Source organism: Anguilla anguilla, chromosome 10, assembly GCF_013347855.1.
Source record: "Anguilla anguilla isolate fAngAng1 chromosome 10, fAngAng1.pri, whole genome shotgun sequence".
NCBI lineage: Eukaryota > Metazoa > Chordata > Actinopteri > Anguilliformes > Anguillidae > Anguilla > Anguilla anguilla.
The window spans coordinates 4,973,037-4,996,565 of NC_049210.1; the positions used below are offsets into that span (position 1 = coordinate 4,973,037).

At 40.3% G+C, this 23,529-nt stretch overlaps 1 protein-coding gene across 2 annotated transcripts in view; it reads right to left on the bottom strand.

The window, feature by feature from the left end:
• Positions 1-3,352: 3,352 nt before the first annotated feature.
• Positions 3,353-23,529, bottom strand: part of LOC118237136 (calcium-binding protein 7) — a 32,853-nt gene continuing 12,676 nt past the window's right edge. Inside the window, exons 2-5 of one of the 2 annotated variants that reach the window (XM_035435597.1) lie at positions 10,602-10,745; positions 9,228-9,340; positions 6,931-7,081; positions 3,353-5,665 (exon numbers count right to left, since the gene is read on the bottom strand). In XM_035435597.1, coding sequence (XP_035291488.1) covers positions 5,649-5,665; positions 6,931-7,081; positions 9,228-9,340; positions 10,602-10,745 — 425 coding nt within the window. In that variant the 3' untranslated portion in view covers positions 3,353-5,648. Of the gene's footprint in view, positions 5,670-6,930; positions 7,082-9,227; positions 9,341-10,601; positions 10,746-23,529 lie in introns of both variants that reach the window. The other variant, XM_035435596.1, reaches the window with a different exon arrangement.

Genomic DNA, 23,529 nt, shown 5'->3' on the forward strand with positions numbered 1-23,529 from the left:
GAGGCAGCGACAGTTACCCATCAATCACGCATAATTAAATACAGAACGGGACTTAACGAACCCCTTGTGCCGTTTAACCTGTGTGCCCGTCGAGACCCAGGATGGACTGCAAAGGGAGAAATAAACTTGTCATGAATTATAATGGAAGGGCTAGCCAGGACAAAGCCTGTCCTAAGTGAGTCCATTACTGAGCAGCGATACAGCTTCATTGCAAATCAGTTCTTCAGACGTCCAGGGGTGATTTAAAGAGGTAAAGTGTCCAGTAACAGAGCGATTGCCGATCTTGACAGTGGGGGGTATTGTAAATAAATGTGACATATATTGTTGAAAGTGAGATATAAATCACATAATTTCTCTGGACAGAACAGAAATAAAGTTTAAAAAAAGTAGTGCTGGTTGCATGTTACTTTTATTTATGTGAAGTATCATCCCACAGACATTTTTGAACTTACAGAGAGGTACATTTCCAATGTTCAATCAACATTTTTTCACAGGGTGGTTCAAACATGTTTGATATATTATATAACATCATTTTCAAGGTTCAGAAACATAGCAGGAAACAGATGTTGAACCTGGCACATTTGGAAGTAGGTTTGATTAACATTTCAAAATATTATTTTTTATATTCTTTTCTCAACATTATCAATAAAATAATACATTTGTTTGGTCAATGTCGTCACACGGTTACACGGGGTAATATTAGTATTTTTGCTTTTTTTTTTTTTGCACAAATGACATTCCATGGGAAATTACTACGTGTAAACACTTAGGGTGTCGTAAAGTGAACTACATACAGTAAGGCGACATAACCTGTCATGAAGCAACATTCAAATGCCTTCTGTCTCCAACAATCATATTATCTCAGGTACAATCCTTTTGAGGATAACAATACTTTTTTATAACTTTAAAGTAACATTGACTATTTTATATCATTTTTGTTAAATAACATTTGTGAGTTAAAAAAGCAAGTTTGCAAAATATATCATTTCTATCTAAATCATACTCAAATACTATTTTGATATAATTAATAAATAAAAAATGCAAAAGGAGAAATTTTAACGATGATGTGAAAAAGACCCGTGTGAAGAAGACAATCTATGCTGTGCACCACAGAACTCTTTTGTGCGATGATAAAAAAAAACAAAGCTATTGATTATGATTATGATAACATATGATATCCAGTGCTCTCCACCCTTCACATGTTTTTTTTCTTCCAAAAAATGCCAAGGAGGCACCAGATACGTTCTCGTCATACATTCTGAATATTGCAGTCACAGAGCTACCCCGTCTCCATTTTAGGAAATATCATATTTATGCCAAACATTAGCACATATGCTAAAATGCATAATGCTGCGTGTTTGTAACGCTTTGAGGGGTGGGTTTACAGTCGATGGGTGCTTGGGCAAAAGGACTTGTGGGGATGAGGGACTGCCTGCGGGCCTGTCTGATGATGTTATGCGTTCAATCAGAAACCCTTTTAAGTAAACCCATTTCTGTGCTGGTCAGTTTAGATTGCAACCCTTTCCCCCACATTGGACCCGGATGACAGGTTGTGTTTACCCGTGTCCTTCAGCCCAATATTCAATAATGGTGACAATTTTACGGGATCGACGCCCTGCTTGCGTGGGGTGCTCTGACCTTCCATTCTGATATGAAGACTCCCTTACGAAAAAACCATGTGTTAAAAAACCACATGTGAACGCCCAACATGTGATGAGTACACATGTGAACAGTAAGAACAATCCCAGTTATAACATGACAGTGGAAAAAGGTAACGTATACTTATTTCCTATAGGATAATCTATACTAAGTTGCATGTTTTGTTTTCACGTGAAAATTGTAGTTTACATTTTTAAAGTCATGTGAAAATGAGAAGACGGCAATGAGACCTATTTTCTTTTCACATGTGGAAATTTCCATTCACGTGAAAAAAACCAATTGCAAATGTTGAAATGTTCAGTTCACATGTGACATTTTCTTTTTCATATTGAAAAAATATTCACATGTGAAAATATTAGTCACACATGAAATATGTGATTTCACACACGAAAAGGCAAATTTCACATGTGAGTTTATTTGATTTATTTTTTCGTAAGGGCTGGCACAGTGGTTTTAAAACAAAAAGGGGTCTACTGCAGACAAGCAAAGTGGTGCACAAAGTCTATTGCAATAGCTCATTGGCGCATCATTACTGCGTATCTGTGCATAGGCTCCCAGCGATATGGATGTGTGTAGGTTCAATAAATATAACCCTCTTTGGATGGCAGAGTTTTGCTCCTTTTTGCGACGCTAAGCTACCTCATGTTCTCTCCGTTGCAAATCGAGAAATTAATCCAGTGAAACCCCTGTTCCGCGATCCCCCCCCCCCCCCCCCCCCCCCCCCAGCCCATTGTGAAACTTACCAATGTTATAGAAAACGGGAACAAAATGCATGTATCAACAAACATCCATCGACTGAATTCACCTGTAATCAGTATGCTTAATGGGACAGTTCACTTCCTGGGATTTTTGATATTTCATTTAAAGTGCCTGTTCTGTTTTTGATTGGCCCAGGTCATTCTTTGTGTGTGATCAAGGATATTTTACATTTATGATGGCAGGTACAGGGCATGTGGGCCTTTGTGATTTAAAGCTTGATTTATTATTCAAATCTGATGTCTTATATTTCTGTATTTTGGCTGGAACTACTTCCTGTGGCGTATGCATCCTGAGACCACTGTGTTTCAGGAAAGAGGTACCGGCGCAATGTAAAATATGACAGACTGTTAATTGTGAATACAAGTTTTGAAATTAATATGTTCTTATCTACGGCCTCTGGAAGCATAACATCACTGTACAAGCTGGTTTGGAGTTACTTAAAGTGTGTTTTCTTGTTTTAGGGTAAAATTCCCTATACCAGCCATTTATAAATCCAGCAAATCATCATAAACTGCTCTATTTATTCGTCTTCACCAATTAAAAAAAAAATAATGTTTTTATTTTTAAACCCAGTGAGTGAACTGTCCCTTCAACAATTTCATTTCAGTTTTACCCTCTAAATCTTATCCTCTGTATTTTTAATATTGGCTATGCCTTGTTGAATCACGCTTCACTATGTAGGCAAAGCATCAATGTAATTACACTGTGGTTACATAAGTTATAACTGTGTAGCTGGAGTGTATCTGCACATTGTTAGATATATTTCCCTCCAAAATGTTTCACACCCTTGATAAACATGAGCAAAGAAGGCTGTATAAAAGAAACAATAGAATTAATGAGCTGTATTTTATATAATACAGCTCTTTAAATAAGTTTACATTTTTTCCAAAAAGAAATGTGAAAATTATTTAAACCCATAATAATTGATTTTTTAATAAATCTAACAAAACAAATACCCACATTTAACATGCTACTTTGGGTTAATTTTAAGCTTAATGAACTTTATTGTGGCCTCCTTTCCTGTTTCACTAGGCTATAAAAATGAAATATCCAATGTGCCATCCATTCCTCTGGTGAAAGGCATTTGAACAAAATAATTCTCGGGAGAAACAAGCTAAATGGTTATCGGGAAACAATTACAAATGAATAAAAAAGTTTTAAAATAAAGTTTTGAAACACTGGAACCGACCTGGCAGAGGGTTCAGGTATAGCTTGCCTCCATGTACAGTGAGGCAGGTGGTTTGGGGGAAGCAAAGAAAAACCAGAGTTTGAGATCCACAAAAGAAAAAAGTGCTTACATCTTAGGGACATAAAGTCTGTAAATCTATAATGAGATGCCCCCTCACTGCCAAAGGCCTTTTTTTGGAAGGGTTTCCAGAGAAAGAGGCATTGGCTGGTCCTGCGGTTCTTGGGGGCTGTTGTACTCCAGCAGGTGCCAGAGACATTTTGGCCAAAAACTTGGCTTCCTCTGCATGGGAAACTGAAACCTGGCAGCAAACTGATCTTTTCTTCTAATCATTATTTAAGCAGAATTCCTCTCCCCCATGTTTGAGAATTAAAATACAGCTGACTACTTGTATTATATGTTTTATACAGTCTTTTTTTTTCATTTTTATCAAGGGTATGAACCACTTTGGAGCTTACTGTACCTTGTATATATATGATGTAATGGTCAATATTGGTTATGTTTACAGTGTGGGTAATAGAGGTTGGGTAGAGGACAGAAGCTGGATTAGAGCACAGGTTAAGGACCGGGCTACGCTCGGTCAGGTAATCCGTGAAGCACAGACGTGCGCTCCACAATCAATGCCGTCCAAGGATACGTAAACCGGAGTTACTGAACAGTTTCAAAGTAATTACAATGTAATTACAGGGCTAGATTGCCTACTCTGCAGAGTGCCATGGATTTAACCCACAGGCGAACCCCCCACTGACTCACCGGCACGGCTTCATGTCGACAGAGGGGGCACGAGAGGCCCTCCCCCAAATCGCTTGTTAATTTCACTCCGCGCTTCTTCGTAAAGCTCTTTCCGTTGGCAGCAGTTTGGATTAAAGCTGCCAGGTTAATGCTGTACGCGATATATAGAAATGTGATTTATTCACCACCGTCCGCGATGCGTTCGGATTAACTACCAGTGATCTTTCGGGTGCCCTCCGCAGGCACGGCGCGTTCCAGAGACACCGATTTGTTTCTTTGTAAATCATTATTTATATATATATATTTTTTTTTTTTATTGCTGGTGGGGTTTTTTTTTGTGTGTGTATTTTTTTTTTTTTTTTTTTAATAGCAAATGCCTCCAAAGCAGTGGTCTGTGAAATATGGAAATGATTGCAGTGTGCTCAATTACTGTTTTGCAGCTATTTCTAATGCATCATTAATGAGTTATAAATGCCCTCGTTGTCGGGACGACGGATTATTGTTACAGAGTGCGATGAGCGACCCATGTTACCGCGGGTGACAGTTGCTCCTAGGACCACGATTATGTCTTTAACAGCCCTTACAGGATGTCCTTGCAGTTTATATTTTCTGCTCTTTTTCTTTTGTTCATTCTTTGTTGACGCTCCCTTCTCCCCCTCACCACCCTGATCCCCAGCCCTACCTCACATCCCCAGAGAAGCTCCAAATTCTTCCTCCTCTTCCGTTTCCTTTTTCCAAGTCCCACTGCGTACATCACTGATCACAGTTGTTTCATAAGTAAGTTATAATCCTCAGTTATATAGCTGTATATATTTATGTTTATATTCATATATATATATATATATATATATATATACATATATATATATGGATAGTAATTTCTACAAATGGAGGGCGACTGTTGTGTGGAGATGACTGTAAATCCATGCATTTCATGCATCGAGTTGAAAGGCCTCTGCCAGGATTTCATGCATCCCTCCCCCCTCGCCTGATTGGGCGATAGTGTAAGGGGGAGGATGACAGTGCTACTGGGCTGCCCACGAGTCCCTCCTCTCGTCGCCATTGGTTTGGCCAATCCTCTTGGTCACTGATTGGGTAAAGGCAGAGGGGGGGAGGGGGGAGGTGTGGTGGGGTGGGGAAGAGGGGAGTGGCCCCCGCAAGTTTGTCCGGTTGGGTTGAAGGCGGGGCCACCGGATGGGGCCCTCCTACTTCATGCCGCTGCGCAGGACCTGATTGGCCGCGATGAGCATTACGCTGATGATGAACGCGATGGCGAAGGCGCAGATCAGGCTCTTCCTCACGCACGTCTGCTTTACCTGCTGCGTGGGGCTGGCTAAAGACAACGAGAGAGAGAGAGAGAGAGAGGGAGGAAGGAAGAGGGAAGGAGAGAGAGGGGGGAGGTAGGGAGAGAAATAGAGAGACAGAGGTGAGAGTCAAATTCTATAGATCTGTTCCTTTGCCCTATCCAATGGAATCTCACCAAGAAGAGACGGGTCTTTGGTCCTGGAGTGTCAGAAATGTTATCGGATTTTTTTCTCCAGCCAAACTGCATGATTGGATTAATTATTAATCACATTTATTATTAATATACGCAGGTAATAATGCAATACAGGTACCCCAATAATGCAATACAGGTACATTCACTGATCACACTGAATATTCAGGCCCAGACTCTTAATAATATACGGAAACGCTATGTGAGATTGAGCTTAAATGGTGCAAAAACCGAAAACATCTTGGGCAATTCCGTGCTTTCCTCAAGACAGGCGTGTTTTCATTGGCTAATTTTAAAATTACAACAATTATAACAATACATTTCCATGCTCCAGTCTAGTGGCTCCAGTCTTTATATGGAAACGTGGCTTTAGTTGCTATAAAGTGGCTGAAAAGTGTTTTTTTTAAATATATAAAAACATATTTAGAGTGCTATTTTTGAATATTTTACATAAGTATTTATGCAGCCGTTTGTACTTCGGTAAGGCATAATGCCTTGGGGATTGTCATGCTGCCTGCTACTAGCCTTTTAGCTGGGGCTTCCCGGAATACTAAACTGCAGAGAGACACTGACAGTGAATGCTGTAAATTGAAATACCATGATGTATAGATTTTCTGCAGTAATTCTCTCCCATCCTGGAACACTTTATAGCACAGGAATGTCTTTCTCTGTACTATCTCTATTTTCTTCCAAACTGCATTCGGCTGATATATTGCAGATCAAAAACCGTGATGTAGGTGCGGGAAAAAAAAAACTATCAATAAAGTTTTATTGTATTTTCAGTCTGGCAAAGGTATTCATTGTTTGTGACCAATGGTTGTACACAAAAAGTTTTGCTCTGAAAGATAGCGGTAGCTTAAAGCTGCTTCTTGGAGATAAAACTTTATGTGGTGAAGCATTTATTTGGTTTAGGATTTTTCCTCTCAAAAAAAAACATAAACGCTCATAAACACCGGTTCCAATTTTCAGTTCAATTTTGAATAGTGCACAAATCCTTTCCCGGATCTGTGTTTTAGCAATTGTGTAAAAGAAAATAGCACAATAAATAGACGAATAACGAAGAAATCACGAAAACCCGGGTCGAACTGTGGCCCCTTACTGTCGATGTCCACCTGACACTCCTCCGGGTTCTCGATGTGGTTCTCCTCTGTCATGATTATGTTCTCGATGTCCTTCATGGACAGGTGATCGCAGAACGTGTCGTACAGAAGCCTCTTCAGCTCCTCCACGGTCAGTTTCTGCATGTCACACTGTAGGAACACAAGGAAGGGAGGCGGGACACGAAAATGGTCACTCTCGCAAGCTGCGAGTTACGCCATGGAGAGCGTGCAGAGAGGCTTACATGCAACAATTCACATATATGGAGACTCAATTCATACATTGGTTTTGTTGATTTGCCATTTTTTGGTGACAATGGAAAGCTGTTCCAGTAACGTCTTCCATGTTTAACTTAACGTGCCTGTGATATTGAAACATAACACTGACCTATATCTGACAAAACAACAGCTTCTTGAAACGGACAACATTGTAATTTGTATTGATAAATACATTGAATAATAGAAATATAGTGGAAAATATACCAACTATTGCACTCAGTTGAATACGTCTGAAGATAACCAAGAGAATATATTGGCAAAAATGTAAAAATGCATTGCCATACATTTGTATGTGGAGTGCCTCTGCACTTGGTGTATTGTTCAGTGTATTGGCAGACGTCGTTTAGAATTAATTGGTTTGCGTGAGGGACTCTGAGGTATTTCTCGCAGTGTGTTAATTGCTTCACACTTAAAGGAGTTGTAAAGCCTGATTGTGAAAGATGTGCCTCTGACACACACTGCACTGTGGTCCTCCCTTGGGTTGTTTTTTTTTTTTTTTTTCTTGTTTTGTTTTTCTTTACGGGAGTCTCTCTGGAAGCTCGCGATTTTAGCACAGGACTCAGCCTACCCTTGAGGGGAGCTCGCCTGGCTGTTAATGGTGCATTTTGGGCTGAGGCAGGTGGCGATCTGAATACCGATGTGCTAAATTAGCAACCCGGTGCTTTGTTTAGTCTATCATGAATACGATCATGTATTTTTTTATTATATTTATTTATGACTATATCTGTTGCCTCTTTTTTTGCAGACCCTCCTGGATATTGAAAAATAACATATAGTCGCATAAACAAAACTGATAATAAAACTAGATGATATAAACCTAATAACACTGCAGCTTCCTTGTTCATTGAAGCATAAAATGAAATGCTGAAATGTTCCTCTGAATAATGTTTTTTTAAAAGGAAAGGAAGTTCAGTTTGTTATAGAAAAAAAAGATAATAATAATAATCACACTCTCACAGTAGATTAGAAAAGGTCTAAAGCCATGTTTGCACATCTGTGAATTGCACCTTGTTCAAATTAGAAGTTCTGGGTTCCATATAAACAATGATTTGGAGTTTGAAGCCAGAGTTTAAGGACTGGGCCACACAGGACTGGTTCTAGGCATAGGCATTATGCAGTAGGCGGTTGTCAAGGGATGCTGTCCATATCACGGGGTGGGGGGGGGGGGGGGATTACCCATATGACACTTTATCACTGACAACTCTTTTAAATGAAATTATAATTATGCAGATTCTCATTAATATTTTATTTTATTACAAACGTCTTTATAATGTTACTGATATTGCTCAATATTGAAGCGATTTACTATTCACTGACATGATAACATTTGTGATTCGAAGTTGACTGCTATATGATTTTTCATAGCTCAAATGTGTGTGCTGTTTGATATGCAACATAAAATGTTAAGTTTCCTGAACTGAAATGAACTCTGACCTTGTATGCTCGTTAAAATCCTGTGCATTGACCTCTGCTTTTTCCCGGAAAAAAGCTCATTGATGCAACTAAACATTTGATACATGTGTCCTCAGGGACTTCCTCAGGAGCTAATTAAGAAATATTTATGTTTTTTTATTACAAGGATTTCCTCAGACTTTGATGGTTATTTATGTTTGAATTTATTTTATGGTAATTTTTTAATCAGGATGTCGGGTTTATAATCACAAAATACCACAATAATGCCCCAGGAAGTGGAATTCTCTCTTAACAGAAACAATATCTTCAGAGAGCTCTAATTAACACAGATAAAAACGAAAGAGAGATGTTAATAAGTAATTATTGCCAAATAAAGGCACATAAACCAATTAAAGGGCCGATAATAACATCATTAACTCAATAACTATCATTTCACTGATATAAATGAATCCAATGTTTTTGTTTATTGTTTTTTGACTGTGACAAGCAAAGAGTTGGTTGGTTGGTTCTAGACAGTCAGTGATTGACTGCAGTGAATTAGGACGTCCACCTTAATTATCGCCAAAATAGTGACCAAGAGTGTTAGCAGGACAGCGATGAAAATTACCTTCCAGAACACGGAGTCAAAGTCCGTTCCGTTGAATTTGTCAGGCATTCCAGCCGCTGTCAGTTTCGGTCCGAGGAGAGTGACAAATTCCTCAAAATCAACTTGACCGTCACCTACACAAAAAAACGGGTATGTGGAGTTATCCGGTTTATATCACTGGGAGAAATACATTTTCGAAAAACATACCACAGGCAGCAAGGATAAAGGTCAGCTATTAAAGTTTTACTGACCTATTGAATGAGTCCAATGTACTTCCCGATTTTAAAGTATGCATGGCTTGAGAGTGTGAAATGTATAACATTTTTCAGCAAAGTGCAAACTGAATAATAATGTTTTATTGCTCACGCTGAGCTCCATGGTTTCTTCTATTTATATGGTCATAATAAAGTTTGATGATGAGGAGAGGCCATTCAGCCCATCCAGGCTTGTCAGCTGGAGGGTCAGAGAGGGTATCTAGCACTGTATAAACTCTGTTCTTCAACATCCAAAGGATCTCTGCTTCCACTGCCTTAGTAAACTATTCCACACGTATGAAGGAATACTTCCTGTATCAGCGTGAATTCCCCTTAAACTAATTTATCTATTCTTTCTTCTGCTGACAGAATAAAATGCATATTTAATATTTGCCACTATAACAGTATAATAATAATGTAACCGTCCTATATATAGAGCAGCACAGTAATACAATTGATCAAAGAAACCCAATCAGCAGACAAACCGATTATTGTATATTTGTTGTATCTTGTTTGTACGTGTAAATGATATTAAGTTTATTGTCAGCTGTATATATAGGCATGTACAGCATGTGTATATGTTACAGAGGTATTTCCAAAAATGCATGTAGTTTGCAGTCTGTACTGCCTTCTTGGTCATAAGCTGTTCGGACGACTACAATTTAGGGCTGGTCCCTGAAAGTGTATCAGTAGTTTCTCTCATAATTATCAATTCATTAGAACACATGAAAAACTGGATTTTAATTTAAAAAGTCAATGTGTAATTTGCAGTGAACCACAGGGAAAAGTGCAGCGTGTTTAAACTAATTCTGCACCTCTCTCAGGGCTGATCTGGAAATCCATGGAGTGTCCAACCAAGAAATAACTAAACTTTTCATCGCTTCTGATCTCTACTGTTGTTCACAGCTCATGGTGGGTGCAAGTTAAATAATAATAATAAAAAACACTCCCTTGGTGGGCAAATAAGGAAGGATCTTTGGGAGCTACCAGACTCCTCTTCCAATGAGCAGCCATGGGCATGATTGCATAGTGACCAACACAGCCAATCAGCCGGTTAGATCAGACCAGTCTATATCAGCCTGTAAGAGAAGGTGATGGGCACGGAACCTGTGCATGGTGATGTGCATGGAGGGTTTCTCACCATCCATGTCCAGTCTCTGAATGATGACCTCCAGCTCCACCTCGTTGGGCATGTAACCCAGGGAGCGCATGGCCATGCCAAGCTCCTGCTTGGAGATGAAGCCGTTGCCATCGCGGTCAAACACCTTGAAGGCTTCGCGTATCTCTGCAGAAGAGAGCTATATTTAAAGACACGGGGTGGTGAAACATGCGCAAAAAACAGAACAGAAGAAGAAGAAAAAAATGCAACTGTGGTTTCTCCGTCTTTAAAAAAGCCGCCTTGGCATTCGAAAGGAAACTAAACCCTTGCAGAAGTTGCACTGTCGCACTGAGCATTTACACAGTAAAACGCTGCGTTAATTCAACTCTAACAGAGTTTACTTGTGTCAAATATCAAATATACTCTCTGTTGGAGGATTAATATTGTCAGGGCAAATAGAGGCTACAGTAGAGTCAGAATTGATTTACACTGAACATTTTACTATGCAGGAATCAGTTTATGAGGGCAACTGGGTTTACTTTTCTACACCTTATTGACTCCTTCCAGCTTAACATTAACGTTAATTGCAATTTCAATGGGACATATATATTCATAAACTCATAAGGTGAACTACGGACAACAGTTTTTTTTTTTTTAGCAACAGCCTTGGGATCTCGTAGAATAATTGTGGCGTAATTAGATAATGCATTTTGTTTCCTCACACCAACTCCAGTGGCTAGCGTTGTGTATCAAGCCAGACTGGGGGTATTTCACTTTAAAAGCCTTTGCGATTCCCCTTCTCCTGGCTGACTGAGCCGTTTCATTAGTATGCATTGTAGATAATGATCCAGTCTCCCGCAATTTTCCACTTGTCAAGTGATAATGTCAAATGCCTAATCATAAAGTATGTAGGGTGCCCGCCATCGGCTTCCAGTGACAAAGTGCTGACCATATGCCTCTCTCTTTAAGGGACACATAGATTTAAGTAGACCCGCAAAAAAAGTCTCCATTCAGTCTGTTTACGCACAAATTGAACCCATTATAAATGGAGCTTGGGTGAAGCCACAGTTTGTTCTCATTCAAGGTTACCTGTCAGCTTCTCATTCATTTATCGAAGTGTGGATCTTAACTGCAGTATCCTCTAAGACTCAGGAGTCTGCCATAAATTTTAAACCAACAGCCCCCCCTTCCTACACACACACACACACACACACATACACATTGACAAAATTCCCTATAAGGACTTTTTTTTATAAACAAACAACCAAATGCTTGTTTTATAATATGCCAGTACTGGTTCATTTGTAGCCAATATCATTGCGTGATAGTGGGATATTATCACAGGTAAATGTTTTGAACCCAGGCTTGTAATGAAAGGGTTTCAGTTTCATTTTGAAGGTAGGGACGCTTCTATTGTACCCTTGAACAAGACACTTCACATAAAACTTCATCATTATCCTACAGTGTTAGTGGCTGATGTTTAATGACATCAACCTCCAAATAAGTAAAATGCAAAGCTAAGTGTCACTACAAATGTAACTCACGTGTTACCGCTCTTGAAAAGACCCTTTAGAAAATCACGTGTTTTTGGAATAGCAAATGGTCCCGAGTTGGTGCCGCCCACGGGATTGTGTTCAGTCCTCCTATTAAACGGTGCACTAAAAAGGCGAAAGGTCACTGCGGAGCCAAGTTAAGCGCAATGCCGTCATTCTCCACAAGTGCAATTACACAGAATGGGGGGTACCATGATATCAAACATGAACTGATTGTTTTTCAAGTGCTGGAAGAGCAGTAATGCGCTGTAAAGCCACTTGGAACTTTGTAGCACATTAACACGCCAGCGTTTGCTTTTATGTAAGCACTCTGATTCACGTTTACTCCACGCTTTTCATCATAATAGCATTTTTGACAGCGGAACCACTTTAAATTCCTGCTTAGCTAATTGAAACGTTAGCAGCGCAATTGAAGGGAGACCAGTTTTCTATCTGTACTTTGCCCATGTGTGGTAGGCTACTAATGGATTTCGTCTTTTTTTTTTTTTTTGTTCCTCGATAATTTCGAAGTTTGATGCAAAATGTGCGTTTGAATATAAATGCGAAAAGAAACAGGTTTGTTTATAAACATTTTTTATCATAACGCTATTAATAGCATTGCATTGTTACGCTAATCACCAGTGGATTGCACATAAATCCCAGTATATTCAGTCTGATGGGCTCTAAACTGCACCGTATGAATTAGGATAGAACATTTGTCCTTATAAACCACACACGCGCACACCCACACACACACACACACGTACATATACACACACACACACACCGAGTAAAATGTTTTCTTTTCAATATTAATGCTCTCAGCATGTGTATTGTCCCTCGGTTTCTTTTTTTCTCAGAGAGTCATCCTGGGTGCGTTTAAACCATCCTCATTTTCAATGTAAATATTAAACGGTTTTTTATTATTTGGACACGGCGCGTGTGGGAAACCCAACAGCTAGGAGCGCATTATGAGGGGAAATCCGTCTCAGCGCCCCCTCAATGATTGCCTCCAGGCCAGAGGCTGGATTTGGAGACCCAGCCGAGTGCTTTAAATGTTTTCAACCTCTCGGAACGTGTTTATATCTTCTCCTGGCTACAGCCCTTGAAATGCCATGCAGCAGATTAACACTGCTGAAGCATTCTTCCCCCAGAACCGAGTACTAGAGGTAAATTGCGTTTTATTGTTACAGTTTTTTTTTTTTTTTTTTTAATGTTAATTTAAAAAATAAATAAATAAATCGCTTTGCTCCAAAAAAAAAAAAAAAAAAACCTACAGCGAAAAGAAATGGAGGAGAGAAAAAGACGGGGAATGAGATACAATCACTCAGCTGCTAAATATTCTGCATAATACTGGGAGATTAGCATACCAATCCCAGTGGATTTTACATAATTGCCTTCATTATTTTATCCATTGCTCAGTTCATTATTACAATTGCTCAGTCATTTTTAATACTTCATTTATTTTCAAATTCTATTGACGATGATACGCACGGAAAAATAGCGCATGCAAAAATTCCATTGTGATGGGATGGTTGGGCAATGCAGGCTTGAAGTATTTAACTGATGCTATGCTATTATATATAGGCCTGTATCATAACATGAGGATGGTTTTATGTATTCAGTCAACTCTCGCCTTTAACTAAGGCCTCAATTAAATCAAAGAATTTGTCCTAAACTTTGACCTTAAGTACAAATAATTTTCTTCATTTCACGAGGACAGCTTAGCAAGTTAGGTTTTATGATTGCTGATCTCACCAAAGGTTATTTGCTGGCCATGGAGGCACTCGAGTCAAAGCTCACTTGAAGATGATTGAATCTGGGCCCTTGGACTTGCGCATACATTCAAGCATTCACTCACTCCCCACAGACACAGTTAGGCAAGGTCAAGATTAAACGCTGAACTCTGAAAAATACACCTCGCCATGCTAAACAAAGGATAAAATGGTTGGCTGATTCCAGGGTGCTGTGTTAAATACCAGTTAAAACTAATTACATCTTATAATTATGGTCTGTGCCAGTGGTCAGGGTCTGTAGGTCTCCCCGTAGGCAATGGTGTTTTTCAGACAGAGAACACCGGAACAGAATGAATGAGGAGAAGAAATGGAGTCGGAGCAGCAGCTGTGGGTCTGAATTGAGGAGGGGGTGGTGGGGGTGGTGGGGGGGGGGGGGGGGCGGCTGTAACCTATAACGGCGGGTTAGAATGTGGCACCCCATTTATACGGTCAGACAGGCTAACCATTCGGAAAGCCGAGCTTTTCTCCGGTCGATGATGCATCCTGACACCCAGGACTTGATGTCTCACTGGCACTAAAGCCTGAGTTATTGAAAGAAAGCCTCCAGATACATTTATGCTGTCGCCAGCTGGGATCCTCTCCATATAACAATATTGCTCCGGCGTCCACCTGCTGTCCAAAAACCGCTCAAATTTAGACGCTGCGTCCTGCCGCAGAGCAACACTGTTTCATATCGAGCGCATTTCAAACACATGCGTCGAGCATATATTTTCTAGTCAGCCAATATCTATTGATTTCAGTATGAAGTATTTACATTAACACTGAAGATCTTTAATCGACTGTACTGAAATGGGCAATTATATCAATTTGTGTAATCAAGCATTTTTTTTTTTTAATCAGCTGCTGTATCAGACAATTTATGGTGACAAACTTACCAGTAATTACAATTTACACGATTCTAGCTCAATATGCAATTACATCCATTCAAATAATTTCTTATCTGCTCATCTGGAATAATTATTTTCAGAGAAATGTCAACTAGGAAACCCTCAAACAACGACAGAGGAGTCAATCTGATAGTGATAGTTAGTCCACATGTTGAGAGATGACAGCAACAGACTCCAAAAGCGAATTCCCACAAGTTGAATCAACTCTACTGTATACTTTTTTATTAGCTTTCTTGTGCAAGAACTAATGATGCAGACACACAGCTGGCCAAAAAACGTCTGAGCAGCCAATTGTCCAATTACTTGTGTGTTTTAATTCCTGTACGGATTACCTGATATGGATGTAAATACTCTCAAATCCAATCCAGATTTTTTGCAGATGTTTTTTTTTTTTTTTTTTTTGTTCTGGTTTGTCAAGTTAAATCACTAAATCCCTTATCTCTAAAAATGGAACTGCGAAACTGTGTGGAAAACTTGGGTTTATTAATAAACAAAGGACACTTTTGGACAGCCTCCTCTGGTGCTCACACCCATGTGAAAGCATGCACACATTTAACTATGACCCAGACACATTCTGGAGACTGTGGGAATCAGCGGCGACTCTAATGGCAAAGTAGAGAAATGCAGATAAAAGTCCAACAGACACGTTTAACTCAATTCCTTTCACTTCATATCAAAGTACACAGCCTTCTAATCTTTTAACAATCATATCCCTTGTCAAAGGAACATCTAGGCTTAAGTAGTTTCTGTCTTTTTCTGGAGTTGAAAATCAGGACATAAAAAATTTGGGACTGAAAATCTATATTTAAGTGTCCACACTGTTCAGAAAATAATAATATTGCCCGTGACACCTCCCATATGTTACATTAAGAGTTTCCGTTTATGCCATCAGGAAGGCAGTGTCCAGCTCCACGGGACAGACGCATAAGATTCAACAGCACTTTTATCCCAGAATCCATTCGAATGCTGCGTGCGAGGTGCGGTGATGTGATTTCAATTTGATGATGAAGGGTTTTAACAGGGAGATATTCACATGGATGTAGGCCTAATATCTGTATGGTTGGTGTGGATGCATATTTTTAATGTTTATAACTGCAGTATGTGAAACTGTCCCACTTTAACACACAAGATAAATTTCTGTCTCATCGGACAGTAAAGTATTATCGCACCATATCGTGTCATATTTTGAATAATGTCTCATCAGGGGCTGATAAGTGCTGTGACTCAATATCAACAATTATTATGAATAATTCCTGGCTACGGTAGTGTAACCTTATGAAATTGAGAGAGGGGAGAGAAGTGCCTATTTTAGGGGCACTTTTGCCCCCTCTCTCAGTTCTTTAAAATTTCCGAAATGGTTCAGCGGTTGTGACAGGCTTGCCACTCCACAGATTTTCGTTTATTGGCTGCGTCCCAACTATTTCCACCCAACAATGCAGCCCCAATCTGGCCTCTCTACCTGCAGGACGAGCATCTCGATTTCACACTCCGTGAAGTTCCTCTTCTTTGTTTCGCTGTCTGACATCTCCATTCTCCTTGACAACTCATCGGAATGACAAGCTGATTTATATGCATATCAACGGCCCTCCGGTTAGCCATTTATGGTTAACTGTGGGAGTTGACAGGGTAGGATGCTATGCTCATGCATGCACAAGACATTTCGAGTTGATTGTGATTTATGACGATGGTTTTATGGATCAGGATATTTTTTTTTTCGTACACACTTTTCTTCATTTTTGCATATGTAACCTTTTATTGTACAAAGTTCTACAAATGACCTCAGAATTTTAAACAGGGAGCAATTCCCCTTTTTCATTAGCTGTTTTCACTGCTGTTTCCAATGCTCCATTCTGACCCTGGATGTTCAGTTATTTTTCACAGATTGTTATGGTCTACATGGTTCATAAATAGTTATGTATATATGTTCAAATCTATTTTATATATATGCATATTTGCCTCTGCATTCAAAGACTGTTGTTCTGTATCATATTGCTGGAACACAAGTTGTTCCTGTGCATTGTAACATTTGCATGGTGTTGTTACATATTTCATGAGATATCCTTGGTTGTTGGTTCCCTGAATAAGCTTTAGACAAACAGTAGAAAAACATGTCACATCATCAAAATGCAGAGTCAAGGTGTAAATATAATCCAAGGTATGTTTTGTATTACCATACATTATGCAGTAGACAAAACATTACATTTCCAAATGAAGAAACGAAAGTAATAATAATGAAAAGGAAACAGCTCTTGAAAGAGTAAAAAAACACAGGCTTACACAAACTACAGTCCAGGATTCCTTGTACCGCCGAACCATTGTGTCTTTATTGGGTCATTCAGTGCTACTATAATCATGCACCCTTTTTTGAAGTGCAGGATAGGGGATTATGGCACTATCTGACAGAGTTTGCTTTAATTTAGCTGGAAATTGAAATTCAGATTTCACACACACATGCTGATTTGTTGTCTGTACCGAGGATATTGAGTTCTGCACAAATAGAGTCAACCACTTGGATTATTTTCTCAACCTTCGAGAGATCTGTGATATCAGCAGAATTTGGGTCAAGCAGTGTGACATAAACGAATCCCCTCGTTGTCACAGACTGCACTCATTCATCTGCAGTCATAATTGCAAAATCCAAATCACAGGCACACAAAGAAAGCAGCACTAGAATAGATAGTCCAGATTTGAGATTTATCAGGGGTTGTACACAAAGCAGAGGAATATGGATTTGTTGTAGCACGGCTATGTTTTGCTTTTGAGAGAGATGCTCGTTCTCTCAGCTTCTGACAACGCCTGTGACGTTTCCGCCTGCTCTGGTCTTTTTTTAAGGGGGGGGAGGGGGGGGGGGGGCAGGAAGGGGACTATGGGGGGGACTATGGCTGTGAGCTCCCCTGTTGCCGTGACTCTCTGGGCCATTCGCCCCAAGGTGTTCTGGCTCTGCCGCGGAACAATTATCGTCAGCAGGGTGTCCCCTCACATTTGATTGTATCGGGATACCACATCCATCAAATCTGGGGGCTTTAGGACGAGCATTTACAAAACGTGAGCGCGTCGAAGCCCTCAGAAGATAAAAGAGACGGGACTTGAACTCTGATTCAGGAGAGCTGAATTAATTCTGTCTGTGGGATTGTATGTCTCCAGCTGCCTGACCACAAGACTCAATTTCAAGTGCAACAAAGCAACAGCTAATTTAAGTTCTGTTTTATAACAATGTAGTGAAAGGCAGGTTCTACGTGTACCTGCCTTGTAACCTTCATTCTAAATGTCAACAGCAGAATATGAACTGACTCCTCTCGAAAAAAGTCTTGTCTAAAGGGCATTTTTTTTCCAAACATGTTTGCATTCAATTCCGCAACCCTTACTTCCAAGGTTAAGGTAGCTCCTTATGCATGCTCTATCTCTGGCTTCTGCTGTTGTTTTGTTACCAATCTGTAGGCTTAAAGTTGGTGTTTTTTTTTTCTTTCTCTTCTTTTTTTCGCAATCTTCTGGGAGCTGCTTGAACCTTTCTCTTCCTGCTGAAGTTTACACTGCCATGAAGCATCCCCCACACCCCCCCCCCCCTCTCCCCCCATCCCTCACCCCCCTCACTGCTGCACTCCCTTTGAAGTGGAAAAAGGTGCGGTTGGACTTCAAAGATGCGGTGCTTCTCTGTCCCCTCGGGCTTTGATAGCGGATGAGACACTCAAGTTTAGATCTGGAGATTTTAAAGCCATTTTTAGCTTAACCCCACAACTCGACGGTTTTTGAAAGCAATGCTAAATCGATAAAATACAAACAGTGCCCTTTGGATGGATGCAAGTAGGCACAGAGCTTACCCATGGGCACATAGAGAAGGAATATGTGAACATAGCATAGAATTTAATCACTCTGTGCAACTGTGAGCTGCCAATGTGTAGAATGATCATTTTGTCTTAAAATAGTGCTCCATAGTAGCCAATCGTTCTTCAAAAATGTTTTTTTTTTTTAAATGTCAAGGGCTCATTGAAATTCTTTCTGCAAAAATGAGACTGCTTCAATTTATACTGTGTGTGTGTATGTGCTTGTGTGTGTGGTATGGAGAGGGGTGTACCTGAGGGGTGTAGTGGGGCGACATAGCTCAGGAGGTAAGACCGATTGTCTGGCAGTCGGAGGGTTGTCGGTTCAAACCCCACCCTGGGCATGTCGAAGTGTCCTTGTACAAGACACCTAACCCCTAACCCCTAACTGCTCTGGCGAATGAGAGGCATCAATTGTAAAGCGCTTTGGATAAAAGCGCTATATAAATGCAGTCCATTTACCATGAACCATCAGCTTTCTGTTGATTTTTTTTCTTCTTTTTTTCTCTCTTTTTTGGTAAATGAGCTGCCAGGTGTTTCACGGACACCATTTGGACTTTTTATGTCGAAGGAGCCGCGGCGTGAGCTGGCCCTGGCTCTTCCCTGCGTCGTCCGCGGGAATAAACCATACCCTCTCCGAATTCCGATCCAAGAGCTCAATAATCACACTCCCCTCTGCGCCAGGTCGACAAATTTGGCAGGGAATTTTTACAGTGGCAGATCGGCGCTCTTTTTGTAGTAGGCCCAAAAGTCGATGCCTCTTAAACACCGCTCCAGTGTGTAATGCTGCCGACTATTTTTAAACCTCCCTGGCAGCCATAATCCATCTTCTTCGGCATAACGGACCGCTTTTCCGGCACCCTGAAGATTTTCATATCGCGGTGACCAAGTTTTAACAAGGCTCTGGAGTATTCAAATGGGCATTAGCTGAGAGGAGTTTGTGTTTTTTTTGTGGAAATTGCTACTACTGTTTTCTTGTGGTTGTCTGCAGACACAAACTCACGTGCTGCACGAAGTCCCTGCAATCGATGTGACTGGTCTTGCCAGGCACGTCTAGTCACTTATTGATAGCACATATTTCCGTGTTTCTGAGTCCTTCAGTCAGCCATCTCAACTGTCTTCATTTGCTCAAATATTGATTGAATATACATTTATTATGCATATATGAGTTTTAGAACGCACAGGGCCAACCGATTGGATAGGCATTGACCACAAATAACTCCAAGTTATTATAATAAAACTCCAAGACACTGTCCCCTGACTTTGAGTAACAGATTTACAACTGACTAGTCTCTATATTGATTTGTATTCCACATATGCGGTACATGTACTCTCATGACATTTCTGTAAGACATTCCGTAAAGACTAAAATGAGTAAAACTTACTTAAACCTGGATAAAGGTATAAATCAATATCGCAAAATGTGCAGACAACTGGAATTAAGGTCAAAGCCAGAGATAGTGGCTTAAATCACATGCAGGGTATGTTGAGGACAATATATTTATCTGTAATAGTCACAGATTATTTCTTTTGTGCAGACTTCACACTTGGATTTGGAGGTGCTGCGTATCTAGAGAATTAAATCAATGCTCAGAGAGTGTCAGTCTCTTCTAAAGAATAAGCCAACAGCTGCATTTGTCAGTCAATACCCTTTTGTGGGTCCAGAAGATATTACTTGAAAAATAAATGTGACAAACAGAGAAAAAGCAGTGGTGTGCCAGAAAGAATGGATTCACAGTTCATCGAAATAAGGGCCTTTCGCAAAAAAAAATACTGACAAAAAAAAAATGGTCTGGAATTGGAATCATGCACTAGCATTTCTGGAATCCCAGAAAACTCGCCCCAGCTGTTCCAGACCCAGGACAAATGCATGGCATTACAGGGTACAGGGCCGCCAATTCAAATTCAATTCATTTCACCACCCAAAAAAACACTGTCTACTTGGAAGGCAACTGATCGTTCTCGAATCGCCTCTACAGTTTCTCAATTTCGTCGGCACATACATCTCGAAGGGGATTCTCGGCAGACTGATAAACAACTGCTCCGGAGTGCCTGGTCCTGCTTTTCTCCCTCTCCCCTCAGCCTTCTTCAAATATGAAGGCCTGTAAATGTTTGCCCAGGCTCTCATAAGACGGATGTCGCTGTTCAACAGTGCAAAAAAAAAAAAAACTGTCATAGGAAATTCTGGATTTAAATACAGGCAAAGAGGAAAAATGTGATCGTGCTGGGACAATTCACGATTCATGTTCAGAGGGGGAAAAGCAGCCAATGGTAATGTTTGGAGCGGACTTTCCACTTGACTTACATGCAGTTATAGATTTTTTTAAATTCGAAAAATGCTGACATGTCATTCGGACAAGGACAATTGTGACTTTCAGATCATTTTTGAAGTCATCAGGCAAATGTTGAGCAACCGCTGTACAGCTTTAATGCTCTATGCATCGTGGCTCATTCAATTTACGCCAAAGTTAAATTAAGTCTTGATTTGTGTCAGTAGCCTAAATTAAATATGGTGCAGTGACCACATCAAAGCATTTATTGGTAGAAGTTATAATAGAAACCAGTTAATAACATGAGCTCCCGCAATATTTGGTATAACTCACTGAAACCTATTTCTGACATATTTAAACAGAGAACACTGTGTTTAAATATGTCAGAAATATGCCCCGTATTTATGTCGAAATAGAGAAAAAACGGCAAATGGAATCTGCGTCTCTGACTGAGATGAAGCATTTTCAAAATAGAGTAGCTGCCACACACGCACACACACACACACACACACACACTGCCTCATCTCACATCTCTTGTCTCCTCAAAGCTAACATGACAGAAGGAAGGAGAGGTTTCCTCTGCTTACACCGCACAGCACCCACTCAAAAAAGTTCTCAATGAACTTTTACACAAGCGGTAACCCAGACGCAGTTAATGCCCCACTGCATCAGTAGTAAATTGTGCGCTCTCTCCTCATCTCTCTCTACGTTTCCGCTCAGGACTTGGCTCCACCACAGCCTGGGCCAGGTTGGGTTTTACACAGCGTCTGATTGATGACACCATTAACCTGACAAATGTGTATCCTGTCGACTATTGTGGCTGTCAAGCAAGTCGTGAATGAGTGAGCAGTGCTTGTCATGCGATAAATGACCCTTACTATCACTCAGCGGAAGCATCGTCACCCTGAAGTGTAATATTTAATATCCTTTTCCCTCTTTGCTTTTTTTTCCAGGGGACCGCAGACGATTTTTTAAAAGCCATTCCTCTAAATTAAACTCACAACCGCGAGGACCTCGTAAAAGGGAGTTATGAAAAACGATTATAGGCTATGGCCGTGCCCTGTCAAAATGGCGCTACACTGAATTCATGCGCCTGTTTCGTCAATACAGTGCCGTGGCGCGTGGAACTCAGGAGGCACCCTGTGCCCTTGTCCTCGGTGGGTCTTTAGGCCATTCCCGCTCCAGCTGCTTGTGGAAGCCAACTGAGGCCGGCAGTACAGACGCAGTAAGGACGTGAAGCATTAACGCGTGGTGCGCTTTCGAAATGTGAGCACAAAATGCATACGCGACATTCATTTTCATCGTATGAAGTGTGAACAGTTCTGAAGGCCTTTTATCAAAGTGAATGAGCAAAACAGAGTAGTTTTATCAGAAAAACATAATAAATGGGCAGTGACTTGTATTTTTTTTTCCTGTCTCTCATTTAAATAAGAGCGCGCTCACAATCAAAGTCCCCATGGAAACATTTTCTCGGTCAGAATGGTCCAGTGTGGCTGCCAGACAGATTGAATGAATATGTTTCCCAAGACACCATCTTAAGTGCAACACACTATAATTTATATTACACCATATCAAGTGATCATTAATAAAAATATGGCATGAAATGCTTAATATATGTTATCTTCTCTAGCCAGATCAATCAGCACAAAGCATACTGGCCTACAGAATTTATAAGCGGAATATATTGCTGTGTAATTAAACACGAAAGTCCTTCAGAATCTAAAATCTTCTAATTATTATTTATAAGAGTTTAGGTTTTATTTATTAATGTATCAATTTAAAATTTTATTTTATTTATTTATTTATTTTGTATAGAGGCAGTGCTTTGACAGTTTAATCAAACTGAAATTTTAATCTGTGGTCCTACTAAGATAAGGCTTTTGTGTCTTGAAGACCTCTTTTATATTCTGCATTCTCTATGTCTGGTTTTTCTGACAACTTAAGTACAATGCTGATACTGCTGGAAAAATGAATTATTTGTTGTAAAACCTCTACAATGTTAGTGTAATCAGTACTTACACCAGTATTGAGCCAGCTTTTTTTTTCTTTGATTTACTTCAGGCCTAATCAAGTTATTTGGTCATCGTATTATAAATCTGTTCGCAGTGTTCTCACATTATTTATGCAGACATGCACTTAAATAATTGAATACCTGTCAGCACCTTCTTTTGTCACCTTTGTACTCTCCCCCCACAGACAATCTGTAAAATTAAAACTGCAGCTTGAGTGTGTCTGTGTGTGTATGCGTGCATGTGCATGTGTGTATGAGATGAGATAGTGATTACTTTGCACACCACACGCTACACGGTACTACAGGAGAGAGGAAGCGCTGGCTAGCGGAGCGCTGGTAACCTGTGCTTGGGAGAAGCCGTTTGTTCTGCCTAAAACGTGCAGCCTGAGGAGCCTCAGTCAGCCCCGCCCCACCCACGTCCTGGCAGGACACGGCACGCTGTGTCCCGCCAGTCTGCCGTTTCGTAGAAATTTGTTTGAGCGAGGCGTGAGCCTGCTGCGGTGTGCTTCTCTCTTCGCCCCTCTCTCACCCCGTGTTCTAATCTGTGTAGGAGTGCGAATTATCAGCGTTACAAGAGGTGACTCCTCCCCCCTGCCCATTCCTCATCCCCTCTGCTTATTGATCTGGGCTCTGCCACAGAATTGAAATTTGCCTTA